We start from the raw sequence: 14,193 nt of genomic DNA, 5'->3' as shown, positions 1-14,193 counted from the left end.
TCCCCTGGAAAAAGGATCAAAATATTAACAATTATTTTTAAGTGGGGGAATATAGGAACCTCTCCGATTTTGCAGTTTCCTCTTTCAAAATATTTTGCCTTGAATATGTATTACTTTGCTAATAAGAAAGGAAAAGTAGTATTTTTAAGGTTGGTGTAGACAAAGACACAGGAGCCAGCTTGAAGGGTACCTGCTGGTCAGATTTGGGGCCATTTGCTCATCATAAAGAATAATGATGGTAAGCATTATCAAAAGGGAACAGGGAAAGAGAGCTCTTCCTTACTAGACAATGCCACCTAGTAAATATAGAAGAAATTACATGGGATAATCAGTATTTGCAATTCCCAATGTAATAACTGATTTGGCAGTGATCGGCAATGAATGTAAAGATCGTTGAGGGAAAGGTTGTTGGGGAACTGTTACGTGGAGTCTCGTGTTTCACACCCCCTGCCCACCAGCATTACATAGTATTACAAGGGAAGCAATGCACCTTTACAGTGGAGAGATCTAGCTGACAGCACCTTTTAGCCAAGTGGTCAAACTTAGCACAATGGTACAAACGGTCATTATGTGCAATCAGAAGTACACAAACATCACCTCTGTACGTTCCTTCTAAAAATGTTTAACCTGGATCTAATTATGAGGAAACAATCATGCAAACCCAGAATGTGGGGCAGTCTCAAGCCAACCGACTAGACTTTTCAAAAAGGAAACCAAAGAAGGCATGACAGTTCTAGATTAAAAGACATCAAAGAGACATAATAACCAAATGCAGTACTTGAACCTATGAAAGATATTATTGGTACCATGAAGGAAATTTTAAAATTTTAAATTAAAAAAATCTATTAACATTAGCTATTATAAATAGCTATAAAATTACAACGTAAATTAATACACTTATAATTTATTTATAGTATATATTTATAATATTCGGTATAATTTATAATTATTATAAAGTAATGTAAATTAATGTTATTTTTAAGATGTGATATAATTATGTAGGAGAATGTTCTTATTTATAGAAGATACTTGACAAAGCATTTAGGAACAAAGTATCATGATGTCTGCAACTTACTTTTAAATGGTACATCAAAAATACATATGCGAGATGTAAAATAAATGAGGCAAAATGTTAACAACTGTAGGTGAAGGGTAAGGAGTGTTCATAGTATTATTCCTTCAACTCATTTCTATAGGTTTGAACCTTTTCTACATATAAAAGGTTGGGGGGGGGAAGTTCAGGTGGCAATAAAAAGGAGAGGACAAGTATGGAATAAATGAGACAAGGGACGTGGCAGCCCAGTACAGTGTATGGATCTTGTTTAGCTCTTGATTCACACAAACCAATTATAGTAATATGTTTATGAGAAAATCAGGGAAATCTGAACGCTGATGCGGTATTTGCTGAAATGAAGTATGAAGCAGATGGAACAAAACTGGCCATATGATGATAATTGTTAAAGCTGGACGATGGGTACGTGGGGAATGATTATATTATTCTGCCTACTTTTGCATGTTGGAAAATTTCCATAATAAAAAGTTAGGGGTACAACTCAAAATTACATACTAATGTTGGACTTTTGTCAGTGAGTGGGGAGTAACTAATAGATATCTAAATATATTCCCATGGTTCTCTATTATTAAATAAAAGAATGATGTAAGTTGTGAAATCAAGATTAGAGCCTTGAGTTTCTCTTCATAGTAGTGCTTTCAAGTGAATTTGGGGGGAGCTGTGGAGGTGAAAATTATGTGGATGTAATTGTCTTTCTATTTTTTTCCCTTTTATTTTCATTCTCTCAATTTCCCTAATGCATGAGGCTCCTGACCACCATAAAGCAAGCTAGAGCTGGGGCATTATCCTCATCACTTCTGAAGCTGATGGAATGGTATTTATTGCTTCCACTTAAGTTTGAGACTCTGAAGATTGTCTATTTAATCAGTTTTTCATTTAGCTAGGAGAGCTTTTATTGTCTTGCATATTCAAGATGTACCATGACTGCCAGTGCTAATTTAACATTCAGGTGAAGATAAAAAGAGTTTTCGAAGGAATGATCATTCAGTAAGATTATGAAGACCGCTTTTTCTTCCTCCCTTGCCCACACATTCCATCCGAGTTGTAAAGGTGAAAAATACTCATATTTTTGCCTTCCTGTTTGTTAGGAGGACCATGTAGGCTACAGTGGAAAACATGAGTAGATAAGGCTATGTCTATGAAAAGAAAAACTCAACTCTGAAAATGGCAAAACAAAACCTATAAGTGGCAGACTTAATAGGAAAACAAATGAAACCAGATTTAGAAGGGATATCAAAAAAAAAAAGTCCTGGAACTAATATCCAGAGTTGCTTAACATAGTACGCAAAAGATAAGGAAAATAAGTTACACAGTATTATTTAAACTCTGAATGAAGCTTTCATGATTTAGACTAGATAATATTGATGAAAATAATTTAAAAACTGTAAAGCATTTACAAATATAAATACACACACCTGAAAATGCAGTTAGTGTTGCCCTTAGATTTTCTTCTAAGGTGTCTTTATAATAATTGTTCTCATTGGAGGTTAAAGTTTGGATCTATGATTTGGGCTTTTCAGTTTGAGTGTCTTTAAAATCAAAAAGACATTTACAAGGAAACTATGCGAATTTGTTTCATCAGATCTTTATACTTTTCTTTCATGTCAGTTTCTGTATCTGTGGTAGATTTAAAATGGCCACATTTTCTTCACCACCTCTCCCGTTATGTACACACTCCAATGTACTTTACTATGATGGCATGTAAACAGTCTTAGTTGGAAAATTTGACTTCATTTGTTTTCATTATTAATAAAATAACATACCTCACATTTGTAAAGTGCCTTACCTCTTGGAAAATGTTTTCCCATACCTAATCTCATTTGAGCCTTACTAGAAGCTCTGTTTAATAGGTAGTGATTATTATACAAGTTTTCAGTCAGGAAAACAGAAGCTTAGAGAGAGAGATCACATGACTGAGTAGTGGAAGAGTCAAGAATTGAACCCAAGTGTTTCAACCCAAGCGCTTCGTTATCTGTGGTTTCAGTGCCTTGCGTTCTTCCCTGATTAAAGAGAATTCTTCTTGATGGGGAAGAACAAACAGTTGAATAGTTCTGTTTTCTCTTTACATTTCCTGCCCTTGTCACCCTCCAACATTTTTTTCCTCCAACTTTTAAATATCTTTTTATTCTGAGCATGGCCATTTTGTTATGTACTCTATTTGCCTGGTGAATTTGTTTGATGTTAGAATTATGCTGGTGAGTGCTGCAGGGAGAAGAGAAATAAACATACATTCATTGTGTCAGGTGCTGCGCGAGGCGCTTCCTCAAGTTATTAAGTCATCATCCTAACTTAGCGAGATAGGTGACATTATCCACAGTTTTTACAGATGAAGAAAAGAGGCTCAGAGATTTACCCAGTTACCTATCTAGCATAATAGCCGTCTTCTCCCCAGAAAAGTCTGAATAAGGATTTCAGGTGGGAACATCTTCTCTGTGAAGCTTTGTTTTTGTTTTTGTTTTGCGGTACGCGAGTCTCTCACCACTGTGGCCTACCCCGTCGCAGAGCACAGGCTCCGGACGTGCAGGCCTAGCGGCCATGGCCCACGGGCCCAACCGCCCCACGGCATATGGGATACCCCTGGACCGGGGCACGAACCTGCGTCCCCCGCATTGGCAGGCGCACTCCCAACCACTGCGCCACCAGGGAAGCCCTGTGAAGTTTTTTTTGTGCAGAACTTAATGTGGTTTTTTGCTTTAAAGGGGGAACTCCATGATGGTTTTTCTTTTTTCTGTGATATTTTCATATTTAGAGAGAGTGATAGAGGTTTAGGAAGGCATGGGGAATGTTGGAATCTGCCTCTTTTCTTCTTCTGCTGTGGCTTTAAAATTCGATTTAGGTCACTGCTAAAATGTTACCTAATAGAGGTAGCACACACATCACATCACTTTAATCTACATTTCATACCTCAGCAAGAACCAATATCTCAGATGGGTCCTTACGGAGAACAGATCTCCAAGGCGAGGGGACCCAGGACAGGTGAGGGGATGCAGGAAGGGGCTGCAGCATGAGGGTGTGGGCAGTGGTGCATCACAGAGGAATGGCAGTAAGGGCTGTGCCCACAAGGAATGACTCTTGTCACACCCGCAGCGTAGCCTCCACAGGTTCATCTGGAGTCACTCCTGGTTGCTGCAAAAGTCAGTGGTGGTGACCAGCACTTCCTAGTTTCAAGAACTGGGCACCACCCACAGTCCCGTCAGCCTTCTCCTTCTCCCTATGAAAGAGTGATACCTTCTAGAGAGAATAAGCATCTCATGTTTTTGATATTCAACAACTCAAACCTGGTGGTCTCATAAACTGCTAAATGTTGGAGATGGAAGGAAATGATTTATATTATGAAAATGCATGGTCATAAAATAATCTCTTATTTCCCCACTTTCCAGACAATTGCAACACGACTTTCCCAGGGCCCTGATTTTCAGCACGGATGATTTTTTCTTCAGGGAAGATGGTGCCTATGAATTCAATCCTGACTTCCTGGAGGAAGCTCATGAATGGAACCAGAAAAGAGGTGACAAATTTCTTTCCACACCCCTGGTAAATCCTGTTGTGCACATAGATTGTAGATACTGCAAAATGAAAAAGGTTTATGGAAGGAGCTTAATCTAAAGTGCTGCCATTTTTTCCCCCCAAACAGAATGCCAGAGTGTAACCTCCCTAGATTCCAGGAAAAATAAAATTATTGATAGTGGGTTCTGAAATAGGTGGTATTAAAGTTGTATAATGAGCACATCCTGTAATAAAAATAACAAAATATGGAGTACGCTCACCCTTCTCTGATTGTTGCTTGTTGTTCACTGTTATATAACATTGTGTTGCAGCAAGAAAAGCAATGAGGAATGGCATATCCCCCATTATTATTGATAATACCAACCTCCACGCCTGGGAAATGAAGCCCTATGCAGTCATGGTAGGAAGAAGTATCATTGTGAATTTTCAGTTATGGACATTTTGTGAGAAAGTTGAAACATTTGTTCTTTTTCTGATCTTCCACGATCTCATATTCATTAATAGTTGTTCTCTCAGGGAGCAGGTAAAGAGGTTTTAGTGTTTCTCTGCTGTTCAATGGCTGAAATTTACTGAGATGCTAATACCACCTCAGGGTACATTTTTAAAATAGTCCTTGGTCTGAATTCTTGACAGCATTTCTGTCTTGATTGTTTTCCTAAGGGAAGGCATACATAGGAGCATCTGCTGAAACCTGCCAAGAAATGTTGGACTAGATGATGCCACCAGCGGAGTTGAAGATGATGTTCATAGCACACACTTCTGTCTTTGCTATGCTGGGGACTTCAGTACTATGTAGTGCTGCTGCATGGAAGTTCTAGGGCAATGAAATTTTTAGTTTAAAAACAGATTAACACTATAACCCTATTAAGATACTAGAATACAAATATAAATACACATATAAAGGTAACAACTCAGCTGTCTACTGTCAGAACAACTGGTGAATAAAGCAATATGCACATTTTTCTTTATTTTTGAAATATGTCTGGTGTGTTTTAAGACATATTTCATCTTTTGTGCTAATAAGTTTTCATTCCTTACTGAGTGTAGAAAACAGAAAAGATCCAGAAACATACAGGGGCAGGATGAAGACAGCTGAGTATTCTCCCTACTTGGCTAATTGTAAAGTGAATATGTCTGTAACTGGGCTGATGGCAGTCTATTTTTAAGCCTCTTTTTACATTTTGGGCAAAGTAGCTTACATACAGGTATGCTTCTCTCTAACTGTACTTTCATCAGTTTTATTTAGGCCCAGACTGTGGGACTTTGGTGAATGTAGGAAAAATTAGCATCAACTTTGTGGTTACTTCAGTTCACGGATCGAGCATCCACTTGGGAGAGAAATGAATAGGGAAGTGAAGAGTCACGTTATTTAAGGCACAACTCAGAACCAAGAGTCAGGTTAACTGAGAGTGGCTTAAGGGAAGTCATTTTACTTTTTATTTTCTAATTTCTAGACATGCACAATCTTTTCCAGACATCCACAGCTATTAGTAGGACGCAGAAATTAAATATTTTCCACCTATGATATCTGATATCCTTCCCAAATTAGAAGTGTCCATCTAAAGAATGCAGAGGAAAGCTGCTTACTTAGTTCTTCTCATTTTGTATTTTATAACACAATAAAAAAATAGTGATAATAGAAAGTTCAGTTTGAGATTTAAAAAAAGTAGTGGTCAATTTATGAATGTAAACAATGTTTGATGTTTCTAATGGAAATGGTAATAATGTTTTAAACTCAAGGAAATGGGGCACAGTGAATTAAGCCAAACTATATTGCATAGCAGGGAGAGCTACTTTTGGAGGGAAGAATATGTAAAGGTTGTGGAAACCACTTTTGTTTCCCAAGCTCTGTGCCTATGGCACTCTCACTTTCTAAACCAAGGTATGAGGAATAGGCCAAGGCATTTGACAGCAGTGAGTCTATGATAGTCACATAGGGACTTTGAGAAGCCATTGGAGTTCATTCCTCATTCCTGTGGACAGGGCATTTAAAAGTAGTTCAGCTATCTATTTTTGAAATGTTCAAAACAAAGAACCTTTGTAATTTTCCATCATGGTAAATAGAATTATTCACAATTTATCATTGGGAACCGTAATATAATCTGAGAGTGGCTAAGTATGGAAATGTACCAACTGTATTTGTTAACAGAAACTAAGGCATTGGATTACTGGTTAAACAAAAGGAATTTTAGAAAAGATTTATAGTAAATGTTAAATGGCAGCATAAACATTCCCAAACATACATACCATGTCTTCAATGTTTTATGTACTTTTGAAAAATCAGGCACTTGAAAATAACTATGAAGTTATATTCCGAGAACCTGACACTCGCTGGAAATTCAACGTTCAAGAGTTAGCAAGGTACTTCTTTGTTTTTCTAGTTCCTCATTGTGTATCCTGCTATTTTCAGGTATTTCAGACCGAACAAAAGAATCTTTTCAGGCTGGAAATGGACATGGTAGTTTTCAGGCCAGAAATGGTAATTCTTGGAAATTGATAACTTTGGAATTATTAATGTGAAAGACTTTAGTTTGGGGTCAGTTTTCTGATATAATGCTAAATGCTAAATCTTGGCTTGGACTTGGTCCTTGAAAGGACACATTTAACATTCTGCTAAAATGCTTCATTAATGAACATTTAAAAGCACTTTCCTCTGCATGGGATTGCACTTGTGAGTGATGTTTTTGCACTTAGGCTAAACAGATCTTTAGATGTTGAACAGTCTGTAGTTCATTTATGGTCTAGATGCTGCTTCTAGTTTGTAAAGCAGTAAATGTCCAAATAATACTAACTTGTTGACTGAATGCATGGGTTCTGATATTCATTATCTGTGCTATTTGATAACGTCAGTGATTTAAAGTAACCAGTGAGATCAGAATTTACTTTTTAGGAATAAGTCTAGTTCATCTTATGGTTATAAGCAGATAGTGTTTCCAAAGGGATCTGTGGACCACCCCCATCAGAATCACCTGAGTGGTTGTTAAAGTCCTAGTTCATGGACCCCATTCCATAGATGGAATCTCTGGTAATTACATTTCAAACTACATCCCCAAATGATTCTCATGCCCACTAGAATTGAAGAATATTGTTTTTATAAGGATCTAGAAGTATCTAGGACTGACATAATTGATTATAGATATATGCATGACAAATTGGCAAATACATAATAAAAAGATCTCACGGTGCTTTTTTATGTTTTGAAGCACAGAATTGAGATTTCCAGAAACAAAGCACTTTTGAAGCTTTAGCTCTTTGCTAGCCTCAGGGTAGTTTGGGAGTGTGCAAGGGCAGCAGGAAAAACAGGAGTTGAGCCTGAAAGATAACTGCTTAACACGATGTTTTGCTTTTGTCAGAGTTCCATCCTGAGAATAGGGAGTGCGTATCTATGTAATAATATAGGACTTGTAAAATACAAGAATTTATATCATTTTGATATGCGGCCTTAACTAACCAGTTTCATTTTTTTTTTTTCCCCACGCAGAAGAAACATTCATGGAGTCCCAAGAGAGAAAATACACCGAATGAAAGAACGGTATGAACATGATGTTACCTTTTACAGTGTGCTGCATGCCGAAAAACCAAGCAGAGCGAACAGAAACCAGGACAGGAACAATGCATCTCCTTCCGACGGTGCAGGGTACTGGAACACCTGTGCAGAGTTCCCAAACCGGAGGGCTCATGGCGGCTTCACTAATGAGAGCTCCTTTAACAGAAGGGGTGGTTGTCACCATGGGTATTAGAGGTCTCTCTTACAGGCATTCAAAATTTTCCTAAATCAGTTTTTACTTCAATTTTTGGTATTTATTCTTTGTTCAGTTGTAGTCAGAGCTCTAATTCCACTGTAAATAGTCAAACCTGAAACTTTTTGAGCAGAAGTCATTACATTCCTCTTCAACAGGCATTTGTTAAAGTGATCCTATATGCATGGTCTGATGCTGAGAATTCTGCCGATTTGATTAAACAAAGTCCCTTTCTCTAGAGAAAGAATTACTTTAAAACTGAAACCTAAGAACATAATCAGCCACATAGGCTCATTAATGAACTAAAGTGTTTATAATATAAAGCTTCAGAACCACTTTCTCTGAAGTAATCTATTTTTTCAGGAAATTCATCTCCATCAGGAAAGTTGGAAAGGTGAGGGAGAAGTAGGAGGCAGGAAAAATTTTAGTGCCATTGCTACTTTGATCATCCATGTATCCAAAAATGTGAGATGTGTGGCTATAATGATGATACTGATTTTCCTTTAAAATGAATATGCCAGAAAGTACACACCTAAGGGAATATTGTCCTTCAAAGCAGACACCTTGGGAAAGTATTCCTCTATTTTAGCAATGTATCATTGTTAGAAGTGTCTGTTAAAATCTTTCTTAATAGCTATACAAGCTACTTAGGAAAATCAGTATCATTATTTAAAGTCATATCTTGTGTTTTAACTAACACTTTATTGAACGGGGTTAAACCTGAATAACTTTTGGCTGTTGAGCTAATAGTGTAGATAAAATAAGTCTGCCTTTATAAAACCATAATTTTTAAGAGGAATAATTAAGCAGTTTTTAAAATTATGCCTATAAACATGTCTAATCGGTTGGCAGCTCCAAAGTTTTGGGAGTACAAGGAATGAAGCATCCCAGGCTGTAGATTATATGGAGGTATGGAAAAGTCATGCTCACCTTAAGAGGAGCAATCTCAGTGTTTTATGTGGTATTAAGACGAAGTTCTACCACAACTCTTATACTAATAGAGAATTTATGAATCCAAATTAAATCTTAAAAGGTTGGAATCAGATTAATTTGGTGTGAGACCACAGATAAGACCATGTAGGATGTATGCTTTGTTTCTTGTTGGCCAACAGCTTCTTTCTAATGTTTTGTGAAGTATTAAGTGTTCTATATAATGGTGCTTTTACGGTTATTAAAAATTATATATGGTATTGCTTTATATGGATTTGTCATTGAATCTAATATTTTTTTGGTTTAAGAATATAAGAAACTTAATTACAGAAATTCCACAGAATTTTACCATATTGAGAACGAATTTTTCTATATTATAACCTTATTTACCAGTCGTCTTTAACGAATAGGAGACATAAAGGTAAAGACAAAAGCAACCTTATATTTTACTTACTATTATTTGATCTCTACACATTAGAAAGACTATATTACTTTCATATTCCATTTCTAGTACATTGAAATCTAGTGAACATCTTGATGACTACCAGCAATGTAACTAATTTTTTCTTCATTAACATTTTAAAAATTGGTGTCTCCTTTGAGTAGTGAAGTTTGGTCAAAAAAACTAAAATTTAGTAAATCTGAATGAATCTAAGGTATAGTTTTGGCTAAATTCTGTGTATTCAAGATCAACACATAATAATCTTCTAATAATAATGATAATCCACGTAACAGTACCCCTGTTTTCCAGGCCCAGGTGGTCCTGGGTATCCTAGTCAATGTGGTCACTGCAGAACTAGGTCAATCTGGATGGCTTGACTCATTTAGGAAAGCAAAGGCGATAGGTGTCGGAGAGCCCAGATGGGAATTCCTTTCCTTGATTCCGTAGGAGCAGTCTAAAGGATCAGATTTCAAGCCCTCCTGTTTTACTTCTCTCTGCTTAGGGTTTCTGGTTCACCTGGGCTGGGCTGCTTTGGAGAAGTAGTCCCAGGTTATAGATCCAGAGCTTTTAAAGAGCTCAGAATAGTTTCCCGGTATATTTGCCTGATTCGAACATAAAAATCATTGATTAAATGCCGCCAACTGTATTTATCCCACCCAGAAGTGATCTGTTTTTTCTTTCAACGCCCATGGCTCCTGATTTATATAATTTTTTGAACATTCAACACTGACTTGTTTTGTGTATTAACATTTGCATCACTCACAGAGCTGGCATAGTGCTTTATCTACACAACAGGCTCTCATTAAGTGATTGATTGTTGAATAAGTAACACAAATTGCTGAAACCATTTATCACGCAGTATACATTGTTGACTTTGTAATCATTAAATTGTCACTTTTGGGGGGATAATATCCACATATACTCAAGCTTCACATTTTGCTTACATAGCTTGGCTATATTATTTACAATTTATAAAAAAGAGTATGTGCATTAGATGTCTCCATAATGGGTAGTCTAAATGGTAATGAAGAATGAAGGAGGTTATAGCTTAAATTTTTCCAAGAATCAAAAAAAAAAAAAAAACAAAAAAGGCTAAATTCCTTAATTCTTTCTTTTCACCTGAGACTCAAGTTTTATTCCCTGTTCTAGAATGGATCACTGGGAAAATGATTAGGATGTGAAGATCAAACTTTTATGAACAAAAATCACATTAATAAGACTGGCAGAACACTTAAGTTAGAAAGAATAGTAGAATAGACTATTATGTTAATAATTTTCAGAAGTGAGAAAAATCATCGGTCACAGTTATGGAAGAAAGGAAATTGCTTTTTAAAAGGATTTATTCTTGGCTTTAAAATGTGTTTATAATAAGATTTAAAAACATGATGTTGTATATAAACTTAAGACATATTAAAAGACCTGATTCTCCATGCTATTAGCTTCTAGTTGTAACTGCTTTCTCTTTCTTCTCTATGAAACTTAAAGGAACAAATGAATTGAATGGTTCTCTTCTGCTTTGGTGGTTAGCGAAAACTAGGTTTAAAAGGGACTACCTGCTGAATCCTGTGATAGGGCTAAAAATAAAGCAAGGAGAATCAGTGCCAATTTAAAAGATTTTCTCTTAAGCTGCAGTCCAGATGATCATTTTGTTAAAAAACAGAAACGAAAACAAATTAACACTATGAAATCTGCTTCTGATTTAAAGTATTTGAACTTTTAATAAATAATTTAATTTTACAGATCACATTGGAATCATCAAAGGGAAGTACATTGAGGGTTCTATTTTTCTTGTAGTCACGCTGACTTAAGGATAAAGAATTGGTCAAAAGAAAATACCACTGTAACATCTTACTCATCCTGACTTTTTTGATCAGGATAAAACTGTATTAGAACCAACATGTGCATTAAGGAAAACTGGTTCATAGTGGGTTACCTCTTAAAAACAAACGTAAAATAGGAACTAAACTAAGAGGAATTATATGAGTCAAAAGAACTGCACTTTAGAAACCTAGTTTCTTTTAATTGTAAGGACACAATCTAAAAGAAACAGGTATGTTTACTTCGTTTGTAAAATAATATTTATAGTGACCAAATCTAGTCATAAAGATTCAAAGGAGATTTTTTTCTTGATTAGTTAATATACAGTCACAGTTTTAAGATATATAATTGAAATAAGAGTATACCAATGTAGAAGCAGGCGAAGAGCATTGCTGTGATATACAAGCACAGAGATAAATTTTGAACTTTTTCCTTTTTCTCATTATGCAAATTCTGATGTAGAGTTTGAAATTGTATATGTTTTACAAACTGGAAAGGTTGTATCAATACCTAATTTATCATCATTTTGGTTTTTGTCGCCTTTGCAGTCTCTTGGATGTAGTTTTCATTGTACTTGTGTCCTGCATATTAGCCTTCTGTTCTTCAGTCCCGGCTGGGGAATTCCCTTGTTCTTTGATCACAGATGCAGTGTAAGGCCTTTTCAGTCTGAGATAATCTTTTGGACCAGTGGGAGTAGTCCTAGTGGACTCACTGATAGATTTAAGTTGATTTTCTCCTGCTGAACCAGACAAAAGGGCTTGGGTATTTATCAGGGCAAGTTCTTCATCAGCTATTGAATCACCTTCCAAAAGAGAGATGTCATTAAATTTTTTAAGTGGAGTCATCTGAGGAGAATTCAATTCTTTTTTCTTCATAGGTGTTTCATATTTGGTGCCACAACTCCGTGGTGGCTGAAATGCCTTCTGTGCAGCTGGAGAAACAAATGTACAAATGGGACTAACGGGTGGAGGTACAGGCAATCTGCTCAAGAAATCCAAGGCTCTTCTCTTTTTGCAGGTTTTTGGGTCATCAGTCTCTTTCTCCCCTTTGCAACAAGACTTTGAAGTCATTTGGGCTGCTGCAGGTGTGGAGACAGACTTCCCTTTTAGCTTACAAAGTGATAACGAACTTTCATAATCCATCTCACTACTGGGAGAAGACATCTAATAAAAAAAATTAAGTAGCCTATATAATTATGTCCCAATATATAAAACAAAATCAAATTAGCTTTTCATTAAAAAATATTTAAATGCCACACACTTTCATTCTCCTAGTGGCTATGATTTCAAGAGACATTCATATTATTATTCCAGAAGGAAATATTTTTGCATAAGAGGATATAAAAATGACATGAAAAGAAAGATGAAGATTAAAAGCAAAACAGGAGGTAGGGGACATAACTTATGCTTTAATCTTTTCCTTTTTGTTATTAACAAGTTAGACAAAGATAAGCATTTAAAAACCATTTTAAGAATACAGACTGCCTGTGTTCCTACTTCTCTAGTATTGTGACTGGAGGCAGTTGCTTAACCCCTCCTGTATGTCATAGTTTCCTCATCCGTAAAATGGAGATAATTTTTATCTCAGAGGGTTGTTGTGAGGATTAAATGAGTTAATATACATAACTTAGCAAGTGTTAGCTAAAGAATTAGTCCTTAGCCAGTATTACAGACTTCAGCTTGATTTGCTTTTATTGTGATTTAAAGAGTTAAATCAAATTGAACTTAGAAACAACCCACATTATATAGAATAGTCCTCCAAGCAAAAAGACACAGGCAAAAAAAGTTTCTTCAATCAAATGTACTTGGAATGCTAAAAATCAAAGCAACTGTTTATAAAATTTGCCCCAAAGAGTGTTACACTCTGGCTTCAATAAACAAGATAAAATTTCCAGATAACCTATACCTACAGGAGGCACTTAACAATTAATGACACTTTCTAATTAAGTTTAATTACATTTTATCATGTTTACTAGGTATACCTCAGAATATGTTGTTGCCTCTCTATATAATATTTATAAAATTCCTTAAATTTCGATTAACTTACCAGAAGCTTATTTCCTGTACCAAGGACTGTTTGAGCAGTGTGTGCTGCTGAAGTATAGTCTTTAGTCAGGGTGGACCACTTGGGATTATTTGTATTAAGTATACGAATAAGCTTGTTTTCTGCATCATTGCAAAATATATCGATATTCTAAGAAAATAAATTGGAAGAGCTGTTTTGTAAAATGCAAACCTACACATTCATGTTTTCAGAAAAGATAAATGGTTACCTTTAAAATCAGAAGTAAAAAATGCAGACCAGAAAAAAAGGATGAGACACCCCAAATTTGATAGCAACTGTCAATTGTTAGAGGGAGAGAAGGAGAGGGGTGTGTGTGTGTGTGTCAGGGAAATAAAGAAATGTAAGAGAGCTTCCCAACCATCTGGTTTAATCAGTAAGTTATCGTATGATACTGGATTTGGGACTCAAGTCTCAGTTTTATTTACTACCTAACAGCCGTAAATCATCTAACATCTCACAGAGTACTCCTTAGGTTAGGAGTAAAATGAGAACTGCTTCACGTCTGTTCCTGAAATAACATTTGGTTATACCACATGAAACTGTTGTTTCAGAAGTCACAAATGGTCAAATACCAGCAATTTGGTTATGGTTTAACCTAATTTCTAAGAGTATTTTGTTAA

General features: G+C 35.9%; 2 protein-coding genes across 8 annotated transcripts in view; one reads left to right on the top strand and one right to left on the bottom strand.

Annotated features, from left to right (window-relative positions):
• The window catches only part of N4BP2L1 (NEDD4 binding protein 2 like 1), a 35,141-nt gene that overhangs the window by 13,463 nt on the left and 7,485 nt on the right, over positions 1–14,193 (top strand). The window contains exons 2-5 of one of the 5 annotated variants that reach the window (XM_032611200.1): positions 4,453–4,580; positions 4,891–4,979; positions 6,864–6,940; positions 8,061–8,111. In XM_032611200.1, coding sequence (XP_032467091.1) covers positions 4,453–4,580; positions 4,891–4,979; positions 6,864–6,940; positions 8,061–8,111 — 345 coding nt within the window. Of the gene's footprint in view, positions 1–4,452; positions 4,581–4,890; positions 4,980–6,863; positions 6,941–6,989; positions 7,059–8,060; positions 9,518–14,193 lie in introns of those variants that run through there. The other 4 variants (XM_032611199.1, XM_032611201.1, XM_032611203.1 and 1 more) reach the window with 4 other exon arrangements.
• BRCA2 (BRCA2 DNA repair associated) overlaps positions 9,653–14,193 on the bottom strand; it is a 56,095-nt gene continuing 51,554 nt past the window's right edge. For all 3 annotated transcript variants that reach the window (XM_032611191.1, XM_032611192.1, XM_032611193.1), the window contains exons 26-27: positions 13,556–13,702; positions 9,653–12,672 (exon numbers count right to left, since the gene is read on the bottom strand). In XM_032611191.1, coding sequence (XP_032467082.1) covers positions 12,031–12,672; positions 13,556–13,702 — 789 coding nt within the window. In that variant the 3' untranslated portion in view covers positions 9,653–12,030. The remainder of the gene's footprint in view (positions 12,673–13,555; positions 13,703–14,193) is intronic.

Source organism: Phocoena sinus, chromosome 18 (genome assembly GCF_008692025.1).
Source record: "Phocoena sinus isolate mPhoSin1 chromosome 18, mPhoSin1.pri, whole genome shotgun sequence".
Classification (NCBI taxonomy): domain Eukaryota; kingdom Metazoa; phylum Chordata; class Mammalia; order Artiodactyla; family Phocoenidae; genus Phocoena; species Phocoena sinus.
The sequence above is the reverse complement of the archived record's forward strand: the minus strand, read 5'-3'. Positions and strand labels throughout refer to the sequence as shown.